The sequence below is a fragment of the Argiope bruennichi genome, chromosome X2, assembly GCF_947563725.1.
Source record: "Argiope bruennichi chromosome X2, qqArgBrue1.1, whole genome shotgun sequence".
In the NCBI taxonomy this organism is placed as follows: domain Eukaryota; kingdom Metazoa; phylum Arthropoda; class Arachnida; order Araneae; family Araneidae; genus Argiope; species Argiope bruennichi.
Window position 1 is genome coordinate 109,872,180 of NC_079163.1, and position 23,644 is coordinate 109,895,823.

Here is a 23,644-nt window from a genome sequence, read left to right on the forward strand (position 1 = left end):
ACATTATCATGTGCAAAACTAACTCGTATACCATAAGTGGATGATGCATCGATAGCATTTTCCAAATAGGCTGTTGAAATTATAAAATTCGTAATTTTTAAATTCTGTATAAAATATAAACGATATTAAATTGTAAAGTATTTGATATGAACCAATAGATTATATTTTAAAGATCTTTATTTGTATGAGGCATTATATTTTACAGGGCTGATGGATATCCTCCACCTGAACCGTTTTATGTAGAAGAAGTTCAGAACACTTTAATTATTTTACACGATTGTGGTATAACTTCTGCTATTGAAAAAATGTAAGTTTTCTTTGTGTTTATTGAAGAACTAAAGTAAATAAAAAAATTTATTTTCAAAGTTTTAAGGGAATAAGATGGCGGTATAAAATCTTTATATTATATTAAATGTTTGTTTTGTCTTATACTACACTAGCTGAGCCGGCGAATTTTGTACCACCTAACAATCAATGAACAGTTTAGTTACACCATTCATAACTCAAGAACGGCTATTCCGATTTTAATCATAATTGACGTTTTAATAATAGAAGGAAAAAAAAAATCAATAAAACTACAAAAATAAGTATTACAATGGCTTGTCAGAAAGATATTTTCATTATTCAATCTATATATACATTCGGGTTTATTCTCTTGAGTCCAGCACTTTTTGATATACAACATTTTTTGTTTTGTTATCAGGCGCAGGAAGAAACAAAGCGGATGATTTACCAACACGTGAACATGCCCCATATAATTGACCATGAGAAAAACATGGGTTTTCTAGATTCAAACCACAAACACTCAACGATTGGCCTTGTGAATTGTTAATCGTCATCGTGAATGCAACACGAATTGTAAATTGAATTCGTTTAAACTCAAAGGGCATATCGCTTGGGATCATGGGAATCCTCGGAATGAGAACTTCCTCATCTTTGAATTTTCCTTTGAGTATAGTCGAGTGAATCACATTGATCATCGGTTTTTTATCATCAAACGTGTTCCATTGCATAGTTTTGGTTGGTTTAGGTTTCGGAGCATCATGACCACCGAGCCAACCTTCAGTTATAAATTGTGTGGTGGTAAGCCAGGCACATCCAAGGAGTTTAAAAATTCAGATGGATAGTTGGTGATTTCGTCTTCGTTTGTTACACAGTCAATAGATTTGAATGAATGCAGAGTACCAACGATTTGATTCTGAATTACGAAGATTAAGTCATCCACATCTTTGTTCTTAGCCGCCAAAATTGCTCGCTCACTCAACCATTTGTGATTTTTGTGATTATCAATGATGTCCTGGAACACTTTGTTAATGAGCTCGTCTTTAGATGAAAAGAAATTGCAAAAATTCCAAGGAAATGAAATCAATCCACCCGATTCGTCGACAGGAACACGGCCATTACCGATAATTAACAATTGCTTGGAGAAATTTTCAGCAGATGGATCGTTCAGCAATACAACTCTCATATCTGTTGTCAGTTGAAGTTTCTTTACATAGCGCCACAGATTTGATGATTTGAGGCAAGCGTTTATTTCATCGGCAGCAGTCGGTCTTGGAATGACTGGCAGTGTTTGGTGGAAATCGCCAGATAGTAAAATCATTGCGCCTCCAAAGCATCTTGAGTCATTGCGCAGATCTTTCAATGTTCGGTCAAGTGCTTCCAATGCGCGTGTGTGCGCCATCGTGCATTCGTCCCATATGATGATTTTAGATGCTACTAAAAATTTGGCCACCATTGCGGACTGTTTCGAAATGTTGCATGCCACTTGTTCAGAATTTTGTAAATTGAAACGGCAACTTTAACGCTGAATGAACCGTACGACATCCTTCCAACAATGTGGCCACTATGCCAGAAGAAGCAACTGCTACCGCAATATCCGATCTCGCACGAACAGCGGTCTAAGGCAATGATATGAGGAATTGTGTAATCGTATAGAAACGCTGCTCGATTCAAATCAACACTTGAAGCATCGCGCCGAAGATTGTCTCGCTGTTGCAATTTTTGCAGCTTTTTAAAGAAAAGATAATTAATTATAAAAAAATCCTTTTTAAATACACAACGGAAAATTGCAGATAATATTTCATTCGAAAGACCGCCATCGAAATTCAAGAAATGAATTTAAACTGTCATAGTCACAGTTTATTTTGAAGCAAAACCGAGCTAAAAATCTTTTACCAATCAAAAAACTGGAAAAGTATCCTGCGTTGCTAGAATCCAGCCTCTATAGATTCGAACTATTTCGATTTTTAGTAGTGGCAATTATTTTTAAATTGTAATGTTTCGAAGCCAAATTTTCGAATTATTTATGATCCTATCCGGGAACGTTTCTCAGAAATAAGATTTTTGTGATATTCGAGTTTTGATTTTTGTTAACCCGGCACAAGCTAAGAATCCGTTCAGGAGCATACGCCGGAAAACAAACCTCATTCCTTCCTTCCTTCCTTCCTCAGAAATAAGATGTCAGTTTCCAGAATTTTTTTTAATGCGTAGAATAAATTTGATACGTTGCAACGGATCAAGTGTTATTATCTTATGTTTGAATTTTTTATTACTGTGCACGAAGACGTTTCTCGTAAATAAGATATTTTATTTGAATATGATGAATTCCACGTTTCAATGGATCACTGATTTATAGAGCATACTGAAATTCTGCATTTTGTTTAAGAAGTTTGAAAAATACTTTGGCGTGCGCACGAATATTTAATAATTATCGTTTTGAATGAATTGCGATTATTTATCTTACAATTTACTAAGAAAATGCTGTACGGTAATAGCATAGTTGAATTCTCAATCTATTAAAATGTTTTTAATATTGTTACGAAGCTCAGTCATTAAATTGGTAAAAACAAAACAAATAATTTGGTTAGTTTTGCCTACTTGACAGTTGCTGCAGTGTTACCAACTCCTAAACAAATACCTCTAAGATCAAGATTAATTTTGGTGCGACAGTAGTTTAACCTACTGATTTGCGCACTTTTCAAAAATCGCCAACTCGCCAACCAAGAGCTCAGGCCGTGTTTTTTGGAGGAGTCCTAGGCTAGAAAAAACGGGGATTGCCCGCTTTGGCGCGTTATCGCCAACAACGAAGAAGAGGGTTAAACTACACTCACCCTTAATTTTTTTCCCGTGAAGTTTTGCGATATTTTAATGGTTATTCTGTTAATCGTGGCTGAAACCGAATCCAAAAAAAAAAAAAAAAAATGTCATTAAAATTAGTACAGCTGTTCTTGAGTTATAAATGGTGTAACTAACACGATTTACGACTTTGTTTTATATATATAGATTGAATGCTTCTGTTCTTAGAGTGTCCACTTTTTAGAGTGCCTCCCTTTAATAAACTTATAAAATCATTTTGTCTTTAATAATGGTTGTTGTGCTGGAATTCAACTAATTTTCCGAAAATAAACTTGATATTCTTTCGCATATCCGACATTAATACGCATCTGTTCTCATTGCAAGATTTTCCAGAAGGGCACCCTCTGCATACAAATTGTTTAGAGTGAAGATTTTCTCTCACTAGGAATCCTTTTCAAGGTCCACTGTTTTCTTACCATACATCTCTAACTACCCTTTGGGTGATATTGGAGGAGAGGATAATACTACTGTTTTGGATTTACAATTTTTTTGCAATGAGATTTTGAAATTTTTAGTTTGCAACCAGTTTTGCTCGCTCATATTTCCCCAAAAATCTTTTGTTTTTATTAATTATTGCTTGCTTAATTTATAACTGCTCATCAAGAAATATTTATATGTATGTATACACATACCGGGTGATTATAAAAATAAAAAAACTATCCCGGTATATGAGACCGTAACTATCATAATATTCACAAAAATGGAATAAAATTTTAGTTCAAAGTATTTTGAGATATACGCTCTAGAATCATATGAAAAACAATAATTAAACTGTAGCAGTTACGGTAGCAAAATTTTCAGTATCAACTTCAAAAATGACAACATCAACTTTTTTTATTGAAATGTACTCTCCATAGCAAAAAATAACAAATGTTGTTAGAACGGTATCTATAGCATGAAAATCACCAGCGCTAGACAGACTAAGAAGAAAAGAGAAAACAACTGTTGTGTACCTACCAGAGACTAAGTTCTCTAGCTTCCGTTCAGCATGGTACGTTCTTTGGTTCTAAGCACCATCTGTCGCATGCAAAGTGTCATTATGGTTGAAGTAGGTCAAGTGGAAAATTTGTGAAACACAATAAAATGTTTTGCTTCTTGTTGCTTCTCTGCTGTTTTTGGTTGTTTTCTCTTTTCTTTTTAGTCTGTCTTCCGCTGGTGACTTTCGTGCTACGGGTACCATTCCAACGTTATTCATGGTTTTTTGCAATGGAAAAAACAATAAAAAATATCAAAGCAACTCCAACAATTTGAAATTTAGTCACTGTAACGGTAACTTTTTAAGTTTACTGTTGTTTTTCGCATCATTCTTGAGCGTATACCTCAAAATATATTGAACCAAAATTTTATTCCATTCCTATGAGCAGTATAACAGTTACGGTCTCATATGGGGGGATATTTTTATCATCACCTGGTGTATATAAATATAGAAAAAAAGTTTATTAAAAAAATTTATAATTTTTATTATTTATATTGAGATTAAATTTAATTTAAAATCTATTTATAAATGCGCTATTAATATCCTGTTATTTTATTTGTATTTTATATGTTGTGATTTAATGGTTTCAATTTATATATAGGGTTTTAAATTTTTAATTGTTGAGTTTTATCATTTGTTGATGAAAAGATAATAAATTACTCTACAAACTAACACCATTTTGAGTGCCAGACTAGTTTCTGAGATTTTATCGAATGAAAGCTTAATCATATTTTAGGAACAATATGATGTTTAACGCAGACCATTTTAAAGATTCTACTGCAAGCCGAGTTTTATTCGTAAAAAGTTTCTCCCTTATTTAAAATATTCGGTGTGTTGAAATGAAAACTTTAAGAAAAATGAACACTTTTAGATATAACAGCAATGAGGGTATAAAGAAGTAAAATTATTAATAATTTTACGTCTTTATACCCTCATTGCTGTTATATCTTAAAGTTTTCATTTTTAGTTCATGGTTCTTTTTTATATTTTATTTATTTCAGTTGCTAAAATTCGTTTTACATTATAAAGCAATGGTTGATCTTCCAAATATTATACCATGTATTATGAATGTTATTTTAGGACTTGTAAGTACATCCGATATATGCCGAGCATTAACGACAAAATTTTGGAGAAACGATTAGTTACATGAAATATATTTATAGTAGTGGAGTTGTGCACATATTCATCTTGCCATGCTACAGTATTAGATTTGCATCACTTTTAATCAGCACTTTCCCCAGGTGTCTGAGGAAAATCTGAGATATGTGTACACTACTCACCTGCTGTCGACGTACTTCTCTATGCTTATTGCTTCTCCAATATTTCGGACGGTGCTTCCCTCTCACCATCCAAGACGGTGCATAATTTTTGACGTTTTATTTATTTATTTATTTTTTAATTTTGAGTTTTAAAAAATACATAATGAATGGTAAGAAGATGTAGATTAATTTTTCGGCAAAATTCAACTTAAAATTATAACAATTTTTTCCCCGTAGCAATAAGCCTGTCCTTGTGTTAAATGAACGATTTTGCATCGAATTACTTTTCTGAGTGCAAAAGGGTTAAAATATTCGATCTATATATGCTTTTAATAATCTATTAGTATTTGCGTAATAATGTATTCAAAAATTACAGTATCCATCAATGTGTACCACCTGTGTCGCCTCCTCATCTGTTTCTGAAGGATAAGAAGAATTTGTTTTCATCTATTTTCTCTAATGCTTCAAGTAGTTCTTCCTTGAACACAAGCTCTAAAGGCTTTGCTGTCCCATGTAATCAAAATAGTGCCGTGCTTGAAAAAGGTTCGTTTTCATCTTAGAGAAATTTTAATGTATGTGTTTATTTAAAATATGTATTAAAGATAAAGTGAGTTATGTATATAATAATTGAAAATTTTGTGTTTTTGTCTTTATTTATTCTGTGTCTTTTTATACAATCATTTCTTTATCTACTAGGATTAAGTAAAATGTTTTGGAGCTCTGGTGTATTGGGAGGAAAGGAAACAATCTCATTTTACATATTTAAAGTAAAAGTACAACCCCCCCCCCCAAAAAAAAAAACCCTTTATTCTTAGCACATTGAAAAATTTATTAAATTAGATTTTGATATATTTGGTGTGTGTGTTAGTGATGTCACATGACACATTGTACAAAATCTGATGATGATAATACATGAATATGTTTTCACAAAAAGCTTTGCTAAAATATTTAATACATATATTTTTAATGAAATATTGTCACGGTTTCAGAAAAAAATACCCGAAAAATTGCTGTGAACATTTAGATAATTCTACTTTTTTTAAAGTTTATTTCTTTTTTAAATTATTTCTCATATTCATTTTTTTATTGTGTCTTATTCTCTATTAAAAAGAAACGATGTAAGATTTCTTGATGAGACTTTCATTTCTTTGTTTTATAGGGCATTCTAATATTTTGTTTCTGCTAAATATTTATTTTTAAAATTCTTCATTATACTGCTTTAGTAACTTGTGATTATTTAATTTTTTTTTTGATCAAAAATCTTTATTTTAGAAATTTATTCTATATTGAATTTTTTCTCTATGAAACAGTTTCTTATTAATAGAAATAATGTGCTTTAAAAATAATTTTATATTTTTGAGAGAAATAATTACCAAATACTTGTTTCTTAACTAATTTTTGAACTATACTTAATAATCACAATAGGGCAAAAGTTCCTGGAAGATATATCAGCTGACAAAGTAGATGATCCTGAAGCAGAAAGGCAGCAACTTCTTTTTGCTATGGGTAAATGGAAAGTTATTTCAAATTAACTGCAAGCTTATTATTTAAATATTTGTTGTATCCGATTTCTCCTTAGATTCATTGTGAATTAATGATTCAATGTTTATAAAAAAAAAAACACCTTATTTCAAAATAACGAATTTTGTACCAATAAATAATTTCATACAAAAAATAATTTTACTATCAATTGTAAGAACTTTTATTATAGTTCTGTGTAGTTGCATAAAAATTCAGTTTAAAAAAATTGAAGCTTTAAATTCATTGCTAATTTTCAGATTACCCAATAACATCTTTCTTTTTCTTGTCAACATTGAAATTAAGTGGTTTGGTGAAAGAATAAAAGACAGAATCCTCTTGTGTCTATATTTTTATGTGTGTAGTGGGGGGGGGGACTGTGTGTGTGTGTGTGTGTGTGTGTAGGAAATTTTGTAAGATTTTTTCGAAGTAAGATGATTTTGTATTAATCCAATAATGTGAATAGATTCAGTATATCTCGCTAATAGTGAGTTTACTTTCGTACGAATTACATTCGAATTTCGTTTATATCTGCTGTTTTCTTGGATCACATTTTGTATTTGAATTTTTCATTACTTGAGTGTTTCATTTATTTGTTATATTAGGACCTGCTGATGGAGAGTCTGATGTGGATTCTAGCTATTCAGATATTTCAAATGAAAATATGTACATGAGGCAAAGCTCTAGAAGCTATAGTTTTTCAACTGGATCTACAACAGAATCGTTGGGAAGTGGAGAATTCTCTAATGTTCAGGTGCAGAATTTCATTTTTTTTCTTTCTTTTCAAGAACAATATTTTGCAAAACATTTTAATTTTGTTCAGCCGAAATAATGTTTTTATAACCGTTTCATTGTCAAAACATTGTTATTGATATGATTTTTGATGGAAATGCTGTTTTTTACGACGTGTTTTTATTATTATTGAACCCATGAAATAAGCAAATATGGCATAATTCTCATGAATCTTATCTTTAAAATTATATTTATTTCTGTGTTTCTGGAAAATTATTTTGTGATATATGGTATTTTTGCTTAGTAAATGTTAGCTTTATGAAGCCTTTAAATGCTGTTGATTTTTGTTTATTATAATTGTTCAAACTATTTATAGCTTTTTTTTTACTTATTCATTTTAGGGCCAAACATTCAAAAGAGCTATGTCCAACAATTCAGACCTTAATACTTTGCACCTGAGTTACGATAATTCCTTTCAGGAGAATACTCCACAGTAAGGTCCTTTAGAAAAATGTCTTTTTATTTCAAAATATCGCTTTGAACTTTGGATTATGTTGAATACTGATATTGATTATTACTCAAATTACATTTATTTTGAAAACAGAAGATTAATAATATTGTATAAACAACTGCTGTTTTTATTTTATATAATGAATGCTCTATCAATGCACATTCAATTTATTGTTCTCATCTTTCCTTAATTCCCTTTTCACTTTACTTTCAAATTCAGATTTTATTATTCTTTTTTATGTTTTTCCAGTTTTGTGTAAGATTATATTTTGTAATTTATACTATTTTCTCTTGAAAAATCGTCATAAAATACTTAATTCACGCCTGCTGTTTGAAATTATGTTTCAGTGTTGTTGCTGGCTTCGAAAATACTTTATTTCAGTATCTTCATATGGATCCAGTAGAAGGTGTGTTTCTCGCTCCTGTGCATGATATATCTATTCTTCATGAATCAATGCTGAAAGATATTTGGGATAATTTTTACCGATGCTGCTTAAACCTTAGAACTGTATTTGCACGGTCATTGAGGAATGAGGTATTTTTCCACAATTTTTATTCTGGGCTAAGCTTTGTTAAAATTGCGTTTTTGAAAATAAAATCTACCACCTTTGACATTGAATATAGGCAGAAGTGGTATTTTTACAAATCCACTTTAGAATTATTATATAACAAAGTGCATTTTTCTTACACATTTATTTTTAATTAGGATTAATTGGCAGAGTAAATTTTGTTATATGATATCTTAATGTAAAAATGTTTTATTAAAACTCGAGACTGAACTAAATTATTGTATGTTGTGCTTACATTTTGTTAAAGAAAATACAGTATATAGTTGGAATAATTAATTATTAGATATAGTAATTTATTATGTAAAACTAATGGTTATGAAATGAAAGTTACATAAGGGAAATAATGTACAACAACAGTAAAGAAATCTATAATTTGATGTAAGGAAAATGTAAAGATTTCTTTCATCCAATTGTTTTTAACATTTTAAAATAATGTGCAACTCAATTCTGGATCTATAAACCAATTGCATTGCTTCTTTTTCATGCTTCCCTTCCTTTTTTTTTTACTAAAATAGATATTTACACAAATTCTTGACATTATTTTTAAAAAATATATTCTTTATGTTAAAAGTTACTAGTATGATCTTAAGGGCGAAATTTTCCTTCGTTAATAATTTTTTCGTTGAACAATTGCTCTGTCAAGGATTATGTAAAAGCAATAATTGAACTCCTTCCCAAAGTAAGCTTCTAAAGTAAAAGCATTTCTTCCATTAAATTTTCAATAGATGGCTTTCTAGGTGGTATTATAGGATTTAAATGGCCGTAATAATCTTTGGAAGTAGTGGAGGCTACTCACATAGTTTTTTGTAAATCAGTAAATGAAATGCTGATATTGAAACACAGGCCAAATACATAATTAGATTAATTTTCTTCATTCTTATTCCTTGCCTTGTTGATTCAAAAAGATATATGTATGTCACAATAATTTTCCTGTCCTTAAAATTTTTAACTGCATAGAAGTTGCTATTAAAAGACAGTGGGATTAGACTGCCGAAGAAGGAATTACAGGCATACTTTTCACTTCAGATGTTAAAACTGTTGAATATTCAAATTTTTGCGATATTTGGTTGTACACGATTTTTATATTCGGATTAAGGCTTGCAAAATATAATCGTCAGAAAGTAAAGAGCATTACGTCACGAATATGACTTCATTTCAGTCGTGGTATGATGTGCTTCGTTTTTTTCACTCCGCAATTGCAATAAAATACTAATGACGTCGTTGGTATTATTTTATTATCAATCTCTTTTATTGATGGGGGGATAGTGTGTCAGTACAATTCAACTAATACTCGGTCATCAAAAAATGCTGTTATTGATTATTAATAGTTATGTATAATTAGAAGTTTTAAAAATTTAACCACCATTTTTTAAATTTTCATTACAATTGTTTTACACACATTACATTGTTTTGCACATATCTATTGCGTCACATTCCAACCCTGAGCTGGACATTGTTGTTGTACTCTTTCATTATCATTCTTTATCTGGGCATCTTTTCAATCAATATTAAATTATTTGATATATGATCCTATGACTTTTATCTATATAATATAATATATATCCCATAAAATATCCGGAATTTATATTTCTTGATGAATGCATATTATAATGAACAGAATAAATTTTTTTTAGCTGTTATTCTACTATCAAATTTTTGCGAAAAGATAAGCTAAACGAGGGAGAAGCGGTAATAAAATTTATGTTTTGGTTCCGCGCAAGCTTTAAATGTTTTAAAAAATATCGGAAAGGTATTATTTTTCATTAATTTAGGAAGTTTGAAAATTCTGTTTTCTTCTTATTACAATTTAGCTGTTAAATATTTAACATTTAAGAAATAATAATTTTTTAAAAACCAAGATCCGTCTTTACCTTCTGGTCGTGTTTTTCCTTCGAATATGATAAAAAATGTATGAAATAACTTTAATGTATAATATTTATTCCTAATCATCATCATAATGTTATCATCTTGTCAATGAATATCAGTAATTCAGTGCACTTGCGCAATAAGAGTTTATTTAGATCGAAAAACAGTAGCTCCACTTATTTTGTTTATAGTAAACTGTATTGAAACAGTGAAGAGATACTGTTGATCCTTTCTGGAAGTTTTCTGTCGGCATCAAGTATAAGTCGATAATGACAAAACTCGTAAATCAGTTTTTCACGCATCCTCTGGTTAAGGACCCGAAAAATTCTATGAAAATTATTTTTAAAACACACACTTTTTTTCTTTATCATTATCAATTTTTGTTATTTTCTGTATTCTTGTCTCGTTCTTTGTTAACAAATGTTATTCTAAATTTTGAGCTTGGTTTGCAATATACTGTCGTTAACAAATATATATATTTTTTTAATCTAAATAATTTTGAAGCATATACATCGAATCATTGTATATTCATCCTCAAGATTATATATGCAGGTTATGATGATGATTTGGAACTAAAAACGGCATACTGAAATACATTAGATTCTACTGTAATTTAGCATCTTTTTTTCTTTGTCAACTTGGCGGGTATGTACGACTAGAATAGTATACAGACTGCTTTTGAATTTAAAAATATTTAACAAATATTAAGCTGTTAAATACTCAATATCTTGAAAGTAAATGCAACAAACAGATAGAAATTTTTAAATTCCAAAATTAATGAAGAACAGTTAGTTTTTACCCCTTTTTGTAACATCTGAGATCATGTGGATTCGACAAATATCAGAAGAAGGAAAGAAGTGATAATATGGTTATGTTTCACCAATTCGAAATTTTTCTGTATTCTAGCAACTTGTAAAAAAATGCCCGTACTAATCCATATTTCTTATATTAAATTGGTTTAACTGTTCATATAGTTAATATGAAACAGAAGACAGTTGTTGATTGCTACAACTGTGCTGTGAAGCTGCCAAAAATAATTTTTAATTGATTTAAATATTTGAAAATTCCAGGAAATTATTAAATCTTCTGCTGTTACAAAATATGGAGTGAATTCATTTCTACGAAATGCCTATGAGCAAGGAGTTCTGTTTCGATATACACCTAAAGATAATGCAAAACAGAAGAATTCAATGACCTTTTGGGTAATTGGGTAAGTATTTGAAACAGTTAATATTTTCTTTTATTCTTTATTATGTATATTATCATGTTATAAGAAATAAAAAGCTACATTATGCGATCTTTTGGATCACTTAAGGCAGATATAAAATAAAATTTGACTTAAAAATATTTATATATGATAGATTTTCTTTTTATAAAATATAAATTCATTTTGAGAAACGACTTTTTTTTGTTATTGAAAGATTTATATCATAGAATAACAGAAAACTGCTATTAACGATGTTATGTTATTAATGATTTGCACTTGAAAAGGTAATTAGGTGCATAAATATTCATTGACTATGAAGGCTCATTTTTGTGCTTTGAGACCTGTTTAATTTTTACAAAAAATCATCTGCAGCTTCTGGCAGCTTTGTAGATAATTATTTTTAACCTTCATAATCAAGAACCGATGCTCTGTTGAAAATGGTATCAGAGAAAAGCATTCTGAGTGCAAAGGGCTAAGGCAGATGTAATTCGCGTATGCTTCAGATTTTAGAACACAAAACACATATAAGGTCAGCCAAAAATTGAATGTTTCCAAAAGAAAGTTCTAAAAATTAGCGTGTGTCTAATTTGTAATATATATTTGAAGTAATTTACTATACCCAGGGGGTGTTCCAAAAAATTTGAAATTTACAAAAAGCCTGAGTGTGAAAAATGTTCTAATTTGTTCACTATATAGGAGGAGATTAATTTGTGCTGGAGAAATAGGTTTCTTATTAACTTTCAGAAAATAAAACTTATCAAATTTTTATTCGATCCCCGAAGATAAGGTCAATTGGAAAATTTCCCTCTTGGCATAACCACAACAATTATAATATGTATATTGTTACGAATCTGTAATTCTGCTTTCCAGCATTGTTGGTTCCGTCATCAGTAAGACTGTTTTACAGTCATCTGTATTGGACGGAGTCCGTGTGTCGCGTCGGAGGTCCTAGAGCTTGGCGACGAATTTGGCGCCAAAATAGAATAAACCCGAAAAATCGAGAATTTTCCCGATCCGTTCAGTAGGAACCGAGATACGCCTCGAAAGTTCCTGATTGGTTGAGAGGCTTCTAACCCCGCCTCCTGAGACCTATAAAAGGAGGCAGTCTGCAGCTGCCGAGAGTAGTCAGAATCGGCGGTGAAGAACGAGTCTTCCGGAGATTAGCAGAGCAGCGACGGAGTCAATCTAGTGTTGAACTAAGCTGTGCGCTACTGTCTGCAGTAGAGTCTTGTTGTGTGCACGTCTCGGCTGAAGATAATTGTCTTCTCTGTGCTGTATATAGTTGTCGTCCTTGTGCTGTCCTGTGTGTCTTCGTGTAAATAAACGTCGTTGTTTTATTTTCTACTGCCGCTTGCTGATTGAGCGTTCTCCACACTATATAACTTCCACTATCCAAACGAACCCGGAAATTTCGTAACAATATATTGCATACTTGTATCTTTAAAACTGACGGAGAGTTATGCTTAATTGAAAAATTGAAATAATGGAGGTTATAAATTAAAAATAGCGATTTAAAGAACTAAAGATAAAGGGAATAGACACATAATATAGACTTGTGAATTATGCTTTGCAAATTTTCTGCAGTGAGCAACGCGATTATTTAATAGAAAAATACATGTTTGCATTCATACATATGTTATCAAATATATGTATGAATATCATGATCAATTTGGAATATCATGATCAGTTCTTGCAACTGAGTCATAAAAGATGAATTCACAGACAAATTTTTCTTTAAAAATGAAGCCAGTTTTTAGGGTGCTCCTGAGAACAATTTTTGGGCTTTGAATGCTTGTTTACAAGGATAAAGCAAGCAAAACTACAAAAACCATTACTGGAAAAACAAGTTTTTTTCTTATGAGATACACCACCAAAGGAAGATTTTGTATTTACATTTGAGACAAAGCATTAAAATCCCGTAATTTAGTCAAAGAATTTCTAATTGACCTATTTTGTCTAAGGAATTCATATAAAACTTTAGAAAGTGACTTGAAAATTAATAATTAAACTGTTTCAATAAAATGAGGTAATTTTTACCTTACAAATTGCAAAAATATTCAAACTAATTCTTTCTTTTCTCCAAAAGACAAATAATTAGTAGGTTTCAATCTTTTGGAACACTCTGTACAGTCTAGTTCTTTTAAGGCAATTTTAGCATATATATAGATATTCTAGTCCAAACTGCATTTATTACATAAAGGTTTGTTTCTTTTTAAGTGCCACTCAGGCAGATCTATATATCTTCAGCTTCTGTTTATTAATATATGTATGAGGGTAGACCAAAAATTTTTTGGAAAAATCACAAATTGCTTAAAAATGAACTTAATAATAATAAAATAATATCTTCCCCTAACACATGGGCTCTTAAAAGTCGTAAAGAGTGGGAGAAAATTATCTGTTTTTCATTAATTTTAAATTTTCTTTTTGTCTGTTTATTATAGCAATAGCTGTAATAACTTTTAAAAGTTAACTTTTTAAAGCTGCTGGCACACTGGAAAAGTTACCGAGGGTGATTTCGAGCAATCTTTAGATTTACCTGTTGAATGTCAGAAAATTTCCACCGAAATATTTGCTGCTCAAAAATGAACCGATAATTTTCGATCTATTTGACGTCATCGATAGAACGGAAAATCGGAGATCACCCTCCATTTTAGTTTAATTCAGATCTACAGTGGATACGAAAGGCTATGTGTGGCCATCGGAAAAAGAGTCAAAGATCCATCGAAACTTCGAAACACATTTCAAATGAAATTTAAATATTTTGTATTTAGTGCAATTAAACGGCGAAATTTGTTAGAAATTAACACAAATGAACATTTCAGTTATTAAAAACTACTAAATTTCAGTCATATTCTCTTTTTGGTACATATTTTTAATTTGAAAGAATCCATTGAAGTCTTTCAAACATGGTGGTTTTTTTCCTGAATCTTTTATTGCTAAAAAATATTTTTCCTTAGTAGTTCCGTTGTTAAGCCATTCAATGACAAACTATATATTTAAAACGTAATGGTTTATTCTGCGAACAAAATTAAAAAAAAAAAAAAAAAAAAAACATTTTGTATATTTCAGGAATTTATTTTTTTAAATTAAGAATTATCTGTTGTTATAACATTATTCTAATTTTTTTTCTGTTATTCTAATTGGTAGATTTGTTAAAATATTCAAAATTAAATCTTAAAGCGTGAAATTTGATATGATTCAAAACATTTTATTTTTATTTAATAGAATACTAAATAGCATCGTGGTGCTAAAAATGTACCACCTCTTTTAAAAAAAGTTTGCCCAAATTTTAAATATTGAGTTAAAAAATAATATTTTCATAGAATATAACAAAATTTTTATTTGTGTGCAACAAGGTTATTATTTTTTACATAAATTCTTATGCCTGAAGTAGTTTACAAACAGAAAGATGTTTAAGTAAAATTTCTAGTTATATAAATTCTTAAAATTTTATTAATTTCAGATATAAATAAACAATTTTAACTGTGAGAAACTAAACTTATTCAACAGAAAGTAATATATTACTCCATGTAAAAAGTATTCCACTAGTTTTATATGTTTTTTCAAACTGTAAATGTAAAGTATTAAATATGAAAACCAGTTTCTTGTAAAGTAAAATGTACCAAACATGTAAAGACACATATTAATATAATGTGAAATATAATTATTAGGTAATAAAAGAAAATAATAAACAGTATACTCATTCACTAATAACTGCAAAAAAATATAATTCATATTAGTTTGTAAAATCATAATTTTTGATATAGGCTCATAGTTCTTGCCGCAAAGTAGCTTCAATACAATTGAAATAGGTACAGAATGTCTTTCTAAATCTTTTGATACATTGTAAGCAATAAGAGATCGTCTAAGAGGCAATAAAACAATATTATTGCGAGCCTTTCGTTTTGAGGGTGTCGGAATGAATATTTGTATCTCCGCATTTTGCACTCATACGAAATGTGTTTGCCCGAGATCGCTAGTCTGCTACCAGCTTAAAAATAATAAAAAAATATTTTCTATCAAAATAACTCTAGAACATCCGGTAGCACATTCTGTACGAAGTTATAATAAACCTGCAATTGCAGGATTGCAAGTTTTATTTATTACCATAATATTCACTCGTTTCTACGTAGGTTAATAATAACATTTCGATGTATATGCATAGTAAAAAATTTAGGTCTAAGGAAATATTTTCTATTTTCTTTCTTTATAGTAGTCAAGTTTTGGAGATTTATTTTGCAATTTTCTATTATTTGTCAAGGAAATAATGGCACGAATGTAGTAAGAAAAATTTAAAAAAATTTTTAGGAAACACTTTTTTAGAAATCTATTTTTAAAAATTCGTATCCCTTAAATTTTTTTACATAGATTTTTATGCTCACTGTACTAATTTTACTGTTTCTTCAGACTTGATGATACTTGAATTGAAAGTCAGATTTATGAGAATTAGAATAGTAGAGTTCATTCTAACTCAATTCTGAAGACTTTTTGTAGTGCTTTTGAACTGTGCTATCCTTTGGATTTTTAGGCCTTGAACACAAATATGGTATGGTGCCTTACTAAATAAATAAATTATAGTTTGCTAAATATAATTTTTCAGTTATGGAGAAACATCAGGATATCAATGTGTGAATAGGGAAAAAATATGTTAAACTTGCTCTTAAGCAAACAAACTTTCTTGTTAAAAAATAAATACAATTTCATTCACACTTGAAATATCCCAAATGATTATATATCCTATGCATCATGCTGATATTTACTGTTAATATATAATAACTTCTTGCTTTAAAAATAAATCTTATTTCTTATCCACCCAGCTTTTCATGTGCTTTATCTTGGGAATACGGACAATTGGTTATATTTCATGACATATCAGTTTCTGATGTACGCGCTCAGTTACATGGTGTATGTACGCTAGCCTGCGACTGTTTGACCGACCGTAATCATACATCACTTCACATGCGAACTCTTCTCATTCATGTACTGCATCAAACTGAATAACTAAATACATCATCGCTAATGTCTTAACAGCGAGAAAGAAGGTAAATGTTAAACATTCATTTGAATAGTTTCCATATACTCTAATACTTAATTTTAATTGTCTCAAACTTTTGCTTATTTTTCTCCTTTGTGAATGATTGCCTCGCCTTTAAAATTTGTCCGGTTTCCTGTCATCCAACTCATTATTGACGCTTTTTTACTCAAACTGAAAGTATGATGTTACATTCATACTCAGGATCTGTAGTTATTAAGAAGGGTAGTGACTTACTTGAATGGCTTTGGACTATGAACTATATCCTGGTTATAATTTCAACACCTGTAGTATTGATGACGCCCAAATATTTTCTTTTTCAGTCAGCAATAGCATAGCAAAGTACTCGAATGGTATTAATCTACCTAAGCTGTTACAATTGACCAGAATCGTGAATAGTCAATGCTTCACTATATTTAGCTGATTTTTTTGGCAACTGAAATATTAAGGTATAATAGTATCTGCTTAATGGGTTGTTTTAAATCAATATCGGGGTTGGATTCGTAATGTTGAAAAAGTAAAATACCATGTATAAAAAGTTAAATAGACATCGAGATATTTTGATAGCTGATGTATTTTCTTAAATATCTATTAATTTGTTTATTTCTGTATTCTTGTAGTTCGTTCTTTACTAAAAAATGTTCCAATTTTTAGAGCTTTGTTTTGTAATGTATTTCTTTTAATAGCATAATTCACCATCAAAATGTGTGCAGAGTATGACAATTGGGAACTAAAAATTATACATTGAAGTAATTTTGTGTGTAGTTTTATTTACTTTGCAGGCAATGGACAAGCGGAAATTATTAACAAATAAAGAGGGATTTACAAATTATAGAAAAACAGTCGATTTTCGCCACATTACACGACTTTTAAGGCCCTTGCGGGATCGGAAGAAATTTTTCTCACCCTCGTTTCATTTTTCAGAAATTTGAAACTTTTCGATCCGTTTTATCGCGTATAATCGTAGAAAACTAATTTTCTTTTTATTTTGTTTAGAAGATTATTTTTCACTCCCGAACCCCGCGAGCTTTATGTTTGTTTCCAGGATTCTGCACATCAAGATATTGTAGAAATTGCATTTCGTCTAGGATTCGGACTTTCACTGTGATACATTTAATATTTTACGTATGTAAATCTGAAATTGGTTGTATTTTGTGCATATACATCATGTTACTTGATTTTTGTTCTGTCCTTATAAGCATATATGTTTATATTTTTATACTGTATCTTATGTTTTAAATAAAAACACTCGAAAATTGCTCCTTATTAATTTCATAAATTTGCAACAAATTTTCCATAAATATTAGATTACAGTAATTTATTTCGTTACATATTATTGGTGTTTAATCGTAATCTAGAATTTCTTTCTCTATTCATGATTTCAAATGATAAAAAGTACTTTTACTTTTGTTTCAGTAATAGTTGTAATTTTCAATTGAATGCAAATACACCTTCCTGATGTCGCAAACTCTAGATATACTCTAGAATTTAAGTATATATAAAATCTTTAAAAAGATAATGCAAAAATCTTATCTACATTTAAAGTGGAATTTTTGTGATCAATTAGTTACAAAACAATTCCTTTATTTGAATTACCGTTGTCCACCGCGAATACTGCTTGAATGCGGAATGAAAAAAAGCGCCTGAATTCAAAGATTTATTTACAAATTTATTCTTAAAACAAGAAAAATACTATAAATATAAAAGTACAATTTCATCACAGTAAATGGTTATATCAGACTACTTATAACTAAAATCTATTCTCATGAGATATTCTGCTTAAAACTGAAATATTCTTTCTTCTGGCATAAATAGTTGATACAAATAGGACACATTTCAGACCTGTTCCATTTTTTTATATCTATAATAAATATTGAGCACACACTAGGATTCAAATGAAGTCACTTGTTCATAAGTATTTAGGAAGCATTAAGGAAATATTTAAAATCACATTAATACCAGAGAATCACATCTATGAATAGTGTGATATTTTGGTAAAAAAAATCATCAACGTTTATGTCATAACCAAAATTTGAAAATAATAAATGCTAAAATACAGGAGAGGACATAGAGTTGGGTAGCTTGCATAGCTGTAGCTGTATTGCACAGATCACCTTTGCAAAAACACATCAACACACGCCTTCCTTGGAATAAAGTTGGTGCACATCTTTGTTCTTCATCTCCTGGGGGTCTTTGGAGACACATTCTCTCCGTAGCTATAGCATAATCTGAAAGTAAAATTAGCTTTAACTGGTCATTTTTATACAATAAAGTGTGCTAACTTCTGTAATAATCAATTGCAGAAAGCCTCCAAGGGCTTAAATTATTTTGTTACAGGGACATGGTGAGTATGTCACTTCTCAAAGGAGAGGGGGGGGGAGAGGAAGGTTATGAGGAACAGTGCCGCTTAAAAAAAAAAAAAATTAACATTTTCATGGAGTCTAATATACAAATTTGCAGAGAAGTTTGGCATTCGATTGATTTTATTTTTAAGGCAAAATTTGAAAACTGTATTACATGCAAGATTTATTTCTGCTCCAAATTCTGTCAGAGTTTAGAAAGCAATAAAGCGAAATATCAGAAAAATCACGAATGTAAAAATTAATTCTACGAATGAAAAATTTAAAACCGTCAAGTGTATCATTGCATCTTTTAAAGTAACGAACAACATTAATTAATCCGAACTTTCAGAACTTCTGTTCAAAATGATTGAAAGTCAACTTCAATGTATTAAATTATCTTTCTTAAGATGAAGACAATGTTAGAATTTTGAAAGTTAAAAAATATTTCTATCTGAAATGATAAATTTGAATTATTTATTAAATTCGAGCCTTTTGCACTGAAATTAGAAGCATTTGTAATTCAACATATAAACATGAGGAATGAACATTTTTATTTGCCCATTTACAAAACTTTAAAAAGTTTTTGAATTGAATTACGGACTTTGAAAATTCTTGTACGATCTCGGAAGGTATAGAGGAAGATAGAATCTGACGTAATTAGGGTGTACTTGGCAGGAAATATACCTTGGCCAGGAAATATCACCAAGGAGCACAAAATTTTGGAATAAATCGCATTTAAGAAGCAAAAAAAAAACACCCTTTTAAAAAATCAATTTATTTCACCAAACTAAAATTTCTTTAAAACAAAAATGAACTTTAATACTCTGATATACTCAATTACCTCAAAATTTCCCAATTTCAAATCATTATTTTGTCACTTCATTTCTGGCGTTTACAAACAAATCAGGAACGTTTGGAAATATTTTTTGATTAATAAGCAAATGTAGATATATCTCCATGATATAAATGATCATGGAAGTAGCATTTGATACAATAAGATTAATGTGAAATCGAGCATAGAAACATGACCTTCTGAACTTGTTAACATAAGTGTAGAAGGCCATGTTTCTATTCACCGAAAAGTTTTATCGATCAGCAAAATAACGAATGGGTTGCTTAGAATTGCTATAACTAAACTGAATAAGAAGAACGGAAATAAATTACATTAATAATAATGCCTAAGTGCATTATAAGCTATAAAAAATGGAATAATGAATTATTAATTTGAATTTTTTGAGGCTAGAATGAACATATTTTGTTGCGAATTCGCCTCACCGAACAACGAAAGAAGTCTTGACAGTGTTTTAGCTTATAACATAGCTCCGTGCTTGAAAACGAATTATTGACTGGATTTACAGCCCTGTTTTATAACCTGGTACAATTTGAGAAATTCGTGCCGCCAATGATCATTCAATTGCTGCACAATGTTTGGCATTAAATAATTAACCCACATACTTTTCTTCATAATCTATTTGAACTTCAGATTAGAATTATAAAAAAGCTTAAAATATTTTCGTGCAAAATTAATTACCTAATTCTTGATTTTGTTTTAGAAAAAATGCAAAACTTGAATTTAATTGCCTTTATTTGATTTGTACATAATATTCTGGAACTTTAAAAAAAATTAATTTCTTCATTATTTAACATAAAAGCAAAAATTTTGACTAGCACTTTATTTATTTTTTTTCAACAATATCGATTACTGAGTTATTTCCTTAAATGTGATGAAAAAGTATTTACGAATTCCACAAGCATGTTTTCTTTAATTTCAAAGGTTCCTGTGAAAGCTTATGCTAGTTAAATCTTCAACTCAGTAATAAAATAAAAAGAATTCAAAATAATCAATTTAAATTTTATATTACCAACTGTTGACTTTAATTCGATAAAAAAATTAAAGTTAATTATTTTTAAAAATATGCTCTTTAACTGGATTTCTACATTCTTCAATTTCTAAATATAGTTTAAAAAAATATATATTTATCTAAATTTCAGTTTCAAATAAATAAATACATTTATGTTTGTAAATTTCAAATTCAAATAAATTGATACATTTATGTTTGTAAAACTCATTAAAAATGAATCATGATATGAGAATTATTTTAATAATTGACCATGGATTTTCATTTGTAAATCATTCGCGAAATACTATTTAGTAATCGTCTTTTTCTGTATTTAATATGGATAGTTAAAAAAATGCGGGCAAAACAAAACGGTATAATACGTTCTTTCATCATTCAAATGAAATAAACCGTTGATATTGTAATCTAATATAAATTATAGTATTTCCATAAATATTTATAAATTCGCACTGCAAAATTAAATTTAAAATCACAGCTAGTTCAGCCGTCAAGTTAACCCTTTCTAGGGCCGTGGGAAGTATGCTTCCCACCAAATTTATCAATCTTTGTATGAATTTGTGTAGGTTAGCATAAGTTCTGAGAAATTTTTTTTATAAGGACAGAAACTTAGATGCTTTAGTTCTTTATTTTACACAAAATGATGCGTCTTTATTTGATACTTAATTATTAATTAATCAAATTAAATTTATTTAATAAGCTAAACGAATCGCTTTTCTTATTCTAATTTCAAGCCTAAAAATATTTTAACATAACATGACTAGAAAAAAATGGCCCTTTAAAGGGTTAATTGTATTAATTTCGTAATGAAACGATGAAATATGTTTAATTTCATTGTTCGAATTTAAAACCGAATTAAGTTCAAATTTAAATCACATCAAGAAATATTTTTATAAAATTGTTAAAATTGGAGAAAAAGTGCACTTTGAGATGCGAATTCCCACTATCCGAAAGATATTTGAGTCGTGCTTGATAGAATTAAATCAACTAATTTGATCTGTAATGCTCTAACGACCCCACAGGTCATAGACATAAATATTCACTTTTAGTTTTAATAAAGATAACTAAAATGTATATCAAATACGGATGGCTCTTTCATCTGAAGGACATCCTAATTATATATCATTAAAGTGATTTTTTTTTCTTAATTTTTAATCGTTTCAAAAAATTTTAATGGGATTTTGTTAATCTTGCTCAGGAAATGTTTGATATATTAATTCTTTCAACTACTTAAAAAGGACTGAAATGAAAAATTCTAGTAATTATTTTTGTGAAACTTCTGAATTGTACTGATGATCTTGGGAACCTCTGAAAGAATCGCGAATAATGTACATTTTGATTTATAAATCAATACGTTTCTAGTATAATTTCAAATGCTTTCGCACAATTTAATTACAATTTTTTTAACGATTGCTTTTACAATTTTTGTGTTATTTAATTCTTTTAATTAATGTTGATTAAATTAGATGTATTGATCGGTTGCTAGACTATGTTATTTAAAAGTTTTTAATATAATTATTTAGGTTTGATTTTAACTCACCTCCTCTCCGTATCGTTTTTCGAAGGGTGGGAGAAGAGCGCAGAAGTTTTAAAAAGCGCTGTTTTGGCATTTGCTCTATGCATCAATTTACGTAGATACACCTCTGTATAATATCGATAACATTTCTACTTTCTGACATTAAAAACATTAGATAAACGTTTCCGAGCTTTGCGCCTTTCAAAAAATTAATAATTCGCTTGCTCACTGTTTTCGTTTATTTAAGTTTTCTTTCAGTTAATATAATAACTTAAAACCAGCAGGAGTATTCTCCCCGGAACTTTCTCGCATACTATCGAATAAAATTCTTTTCCCTCTTCCTCCGCATAAAATTGTGGACCTTGGGTAAGATTGCGAATAACAGGCATGGCATTGATGAACGATAGTTAGATCTTTGGGTTAACCTAGCATTTTTGTTGAATCCATCGAAAAAATATATATTTCGGACACCTTTTTTGACAAGAAACTATAGTTGTAGTTACAGGACCATTTACCGAATTTCATTGATTTAAGTCATTGCGTTTATGAGTTATTGAGTTTGCCAGATAGTCAGCCGTTTGACGGATTTGGTAAGTATCGATATTTTAGATGCTAACTCTGTGTGACAGATTTTATCTACCCAGTTCTTTTCATTTTGTAGCTTTCGAGTTCACTTGTACTCAAACATCCGGACAGACTTTTTGAGAATGGAGTTCGTTTAAAATTTTATAGAAATCCATAAATTTGGTTATAATTCCATATACAAAATTTAAGCCATCTAGCTTAAGGCGTTTTTTACTTATCGTATTCACAGAGATACGAACATAATGTGTTTTTCAGACTCAATGAAGTTGAAACATGGAAATTCGTCAAAATCTCGAGTTCTATTTTTTTTTTTTTTTAATGAATCCAATATTTCTATATTTCGAATACGAGAAAGTAAAAATTAAGAATTCGAAATGTTTATTTTTATTCTCGTATTTAATTAACAAAAATAATAGTTAAGTAATATTTTCAACGCACATTGTTCGAAATAATTGCTGAACTTATCCAGAAGTTTTAATTTAAAATAAAATAAGTTTAAGCTAAAAAAGTTTTGGAGCAGATGAAAAGGTTAAAAACA

At 29.6% G+C, this 23,644-nt stretch overlaps 2 protein-coding genes across 6 annotated transcripts in view; one reads left to right on the top strand and one right to left on the bottom strand.

Annotated features, from left to right (window-relative positions):
* LOC129960274 (protein inturned-like) overlaps positions 1-18,071 on the top strand; it is a 54,191-nt gene extending 36,120 nt beyond the window's left edge. For 3 of the 5 annotated variants that reach the window (XM_056073571.1, XM_056073570.1, XM_056073573.1), the window contains 8 exons: positions 206-307; positions 5,750-5,916; positions 6,799-6,879; positions 7,497-7,645; positions 8,025-8,116; positions 8,482-8,668; positions 11,639-11,778; positions 17,804-18,068. In XM_056073571.1, coding sequence (XP_055929546.1) covers positions 206-307; positions 5,750-5,916; positions 6,799-6,879; positions 7,497-7,645; positions 8,025-8,116; positions 8,482-8,668; positions 11,639-11,778; positions 17,804-17,915 — 1,030 coding nt within the window. In that variant the 3' untranslated portion in view covers positions 17,916-18,068. Of the gene's footprint in view, positions 1-205; positions 308-5,749; positions 5,917-6,798; positions 6,880-7,496; positions 7,646-8,024; positions 8,117-8,481; positions 8,669-11,638; positions 11,779-17,803 lie in introns of all 5 variants that reach the window. The other 2 variants (XM_056073568.1, XM_056073572.1) reach the window with 2 other exon arrangements.
* Positions 18,072-18,804: 733 nt separating this feature from the next.
* Positions 18,805-23,644, bottom strand: part of LOC129960275 (uncharacterized) — a 44,118-nt gene continuing 39,278 nt past the window's right edge. The window contains exon 3 of the mRNA XM_056073574.1: positions 18,805-19,035. Within this exon, the coding sequence (XP_055929549.1) occupies positions 18,827-19,035 (209 nt within the window). The 3' untranslated portion in view covers positions 18,805-18,826. The remainder of the gene's footprint in view (positions 19,036-23,644) is intronic.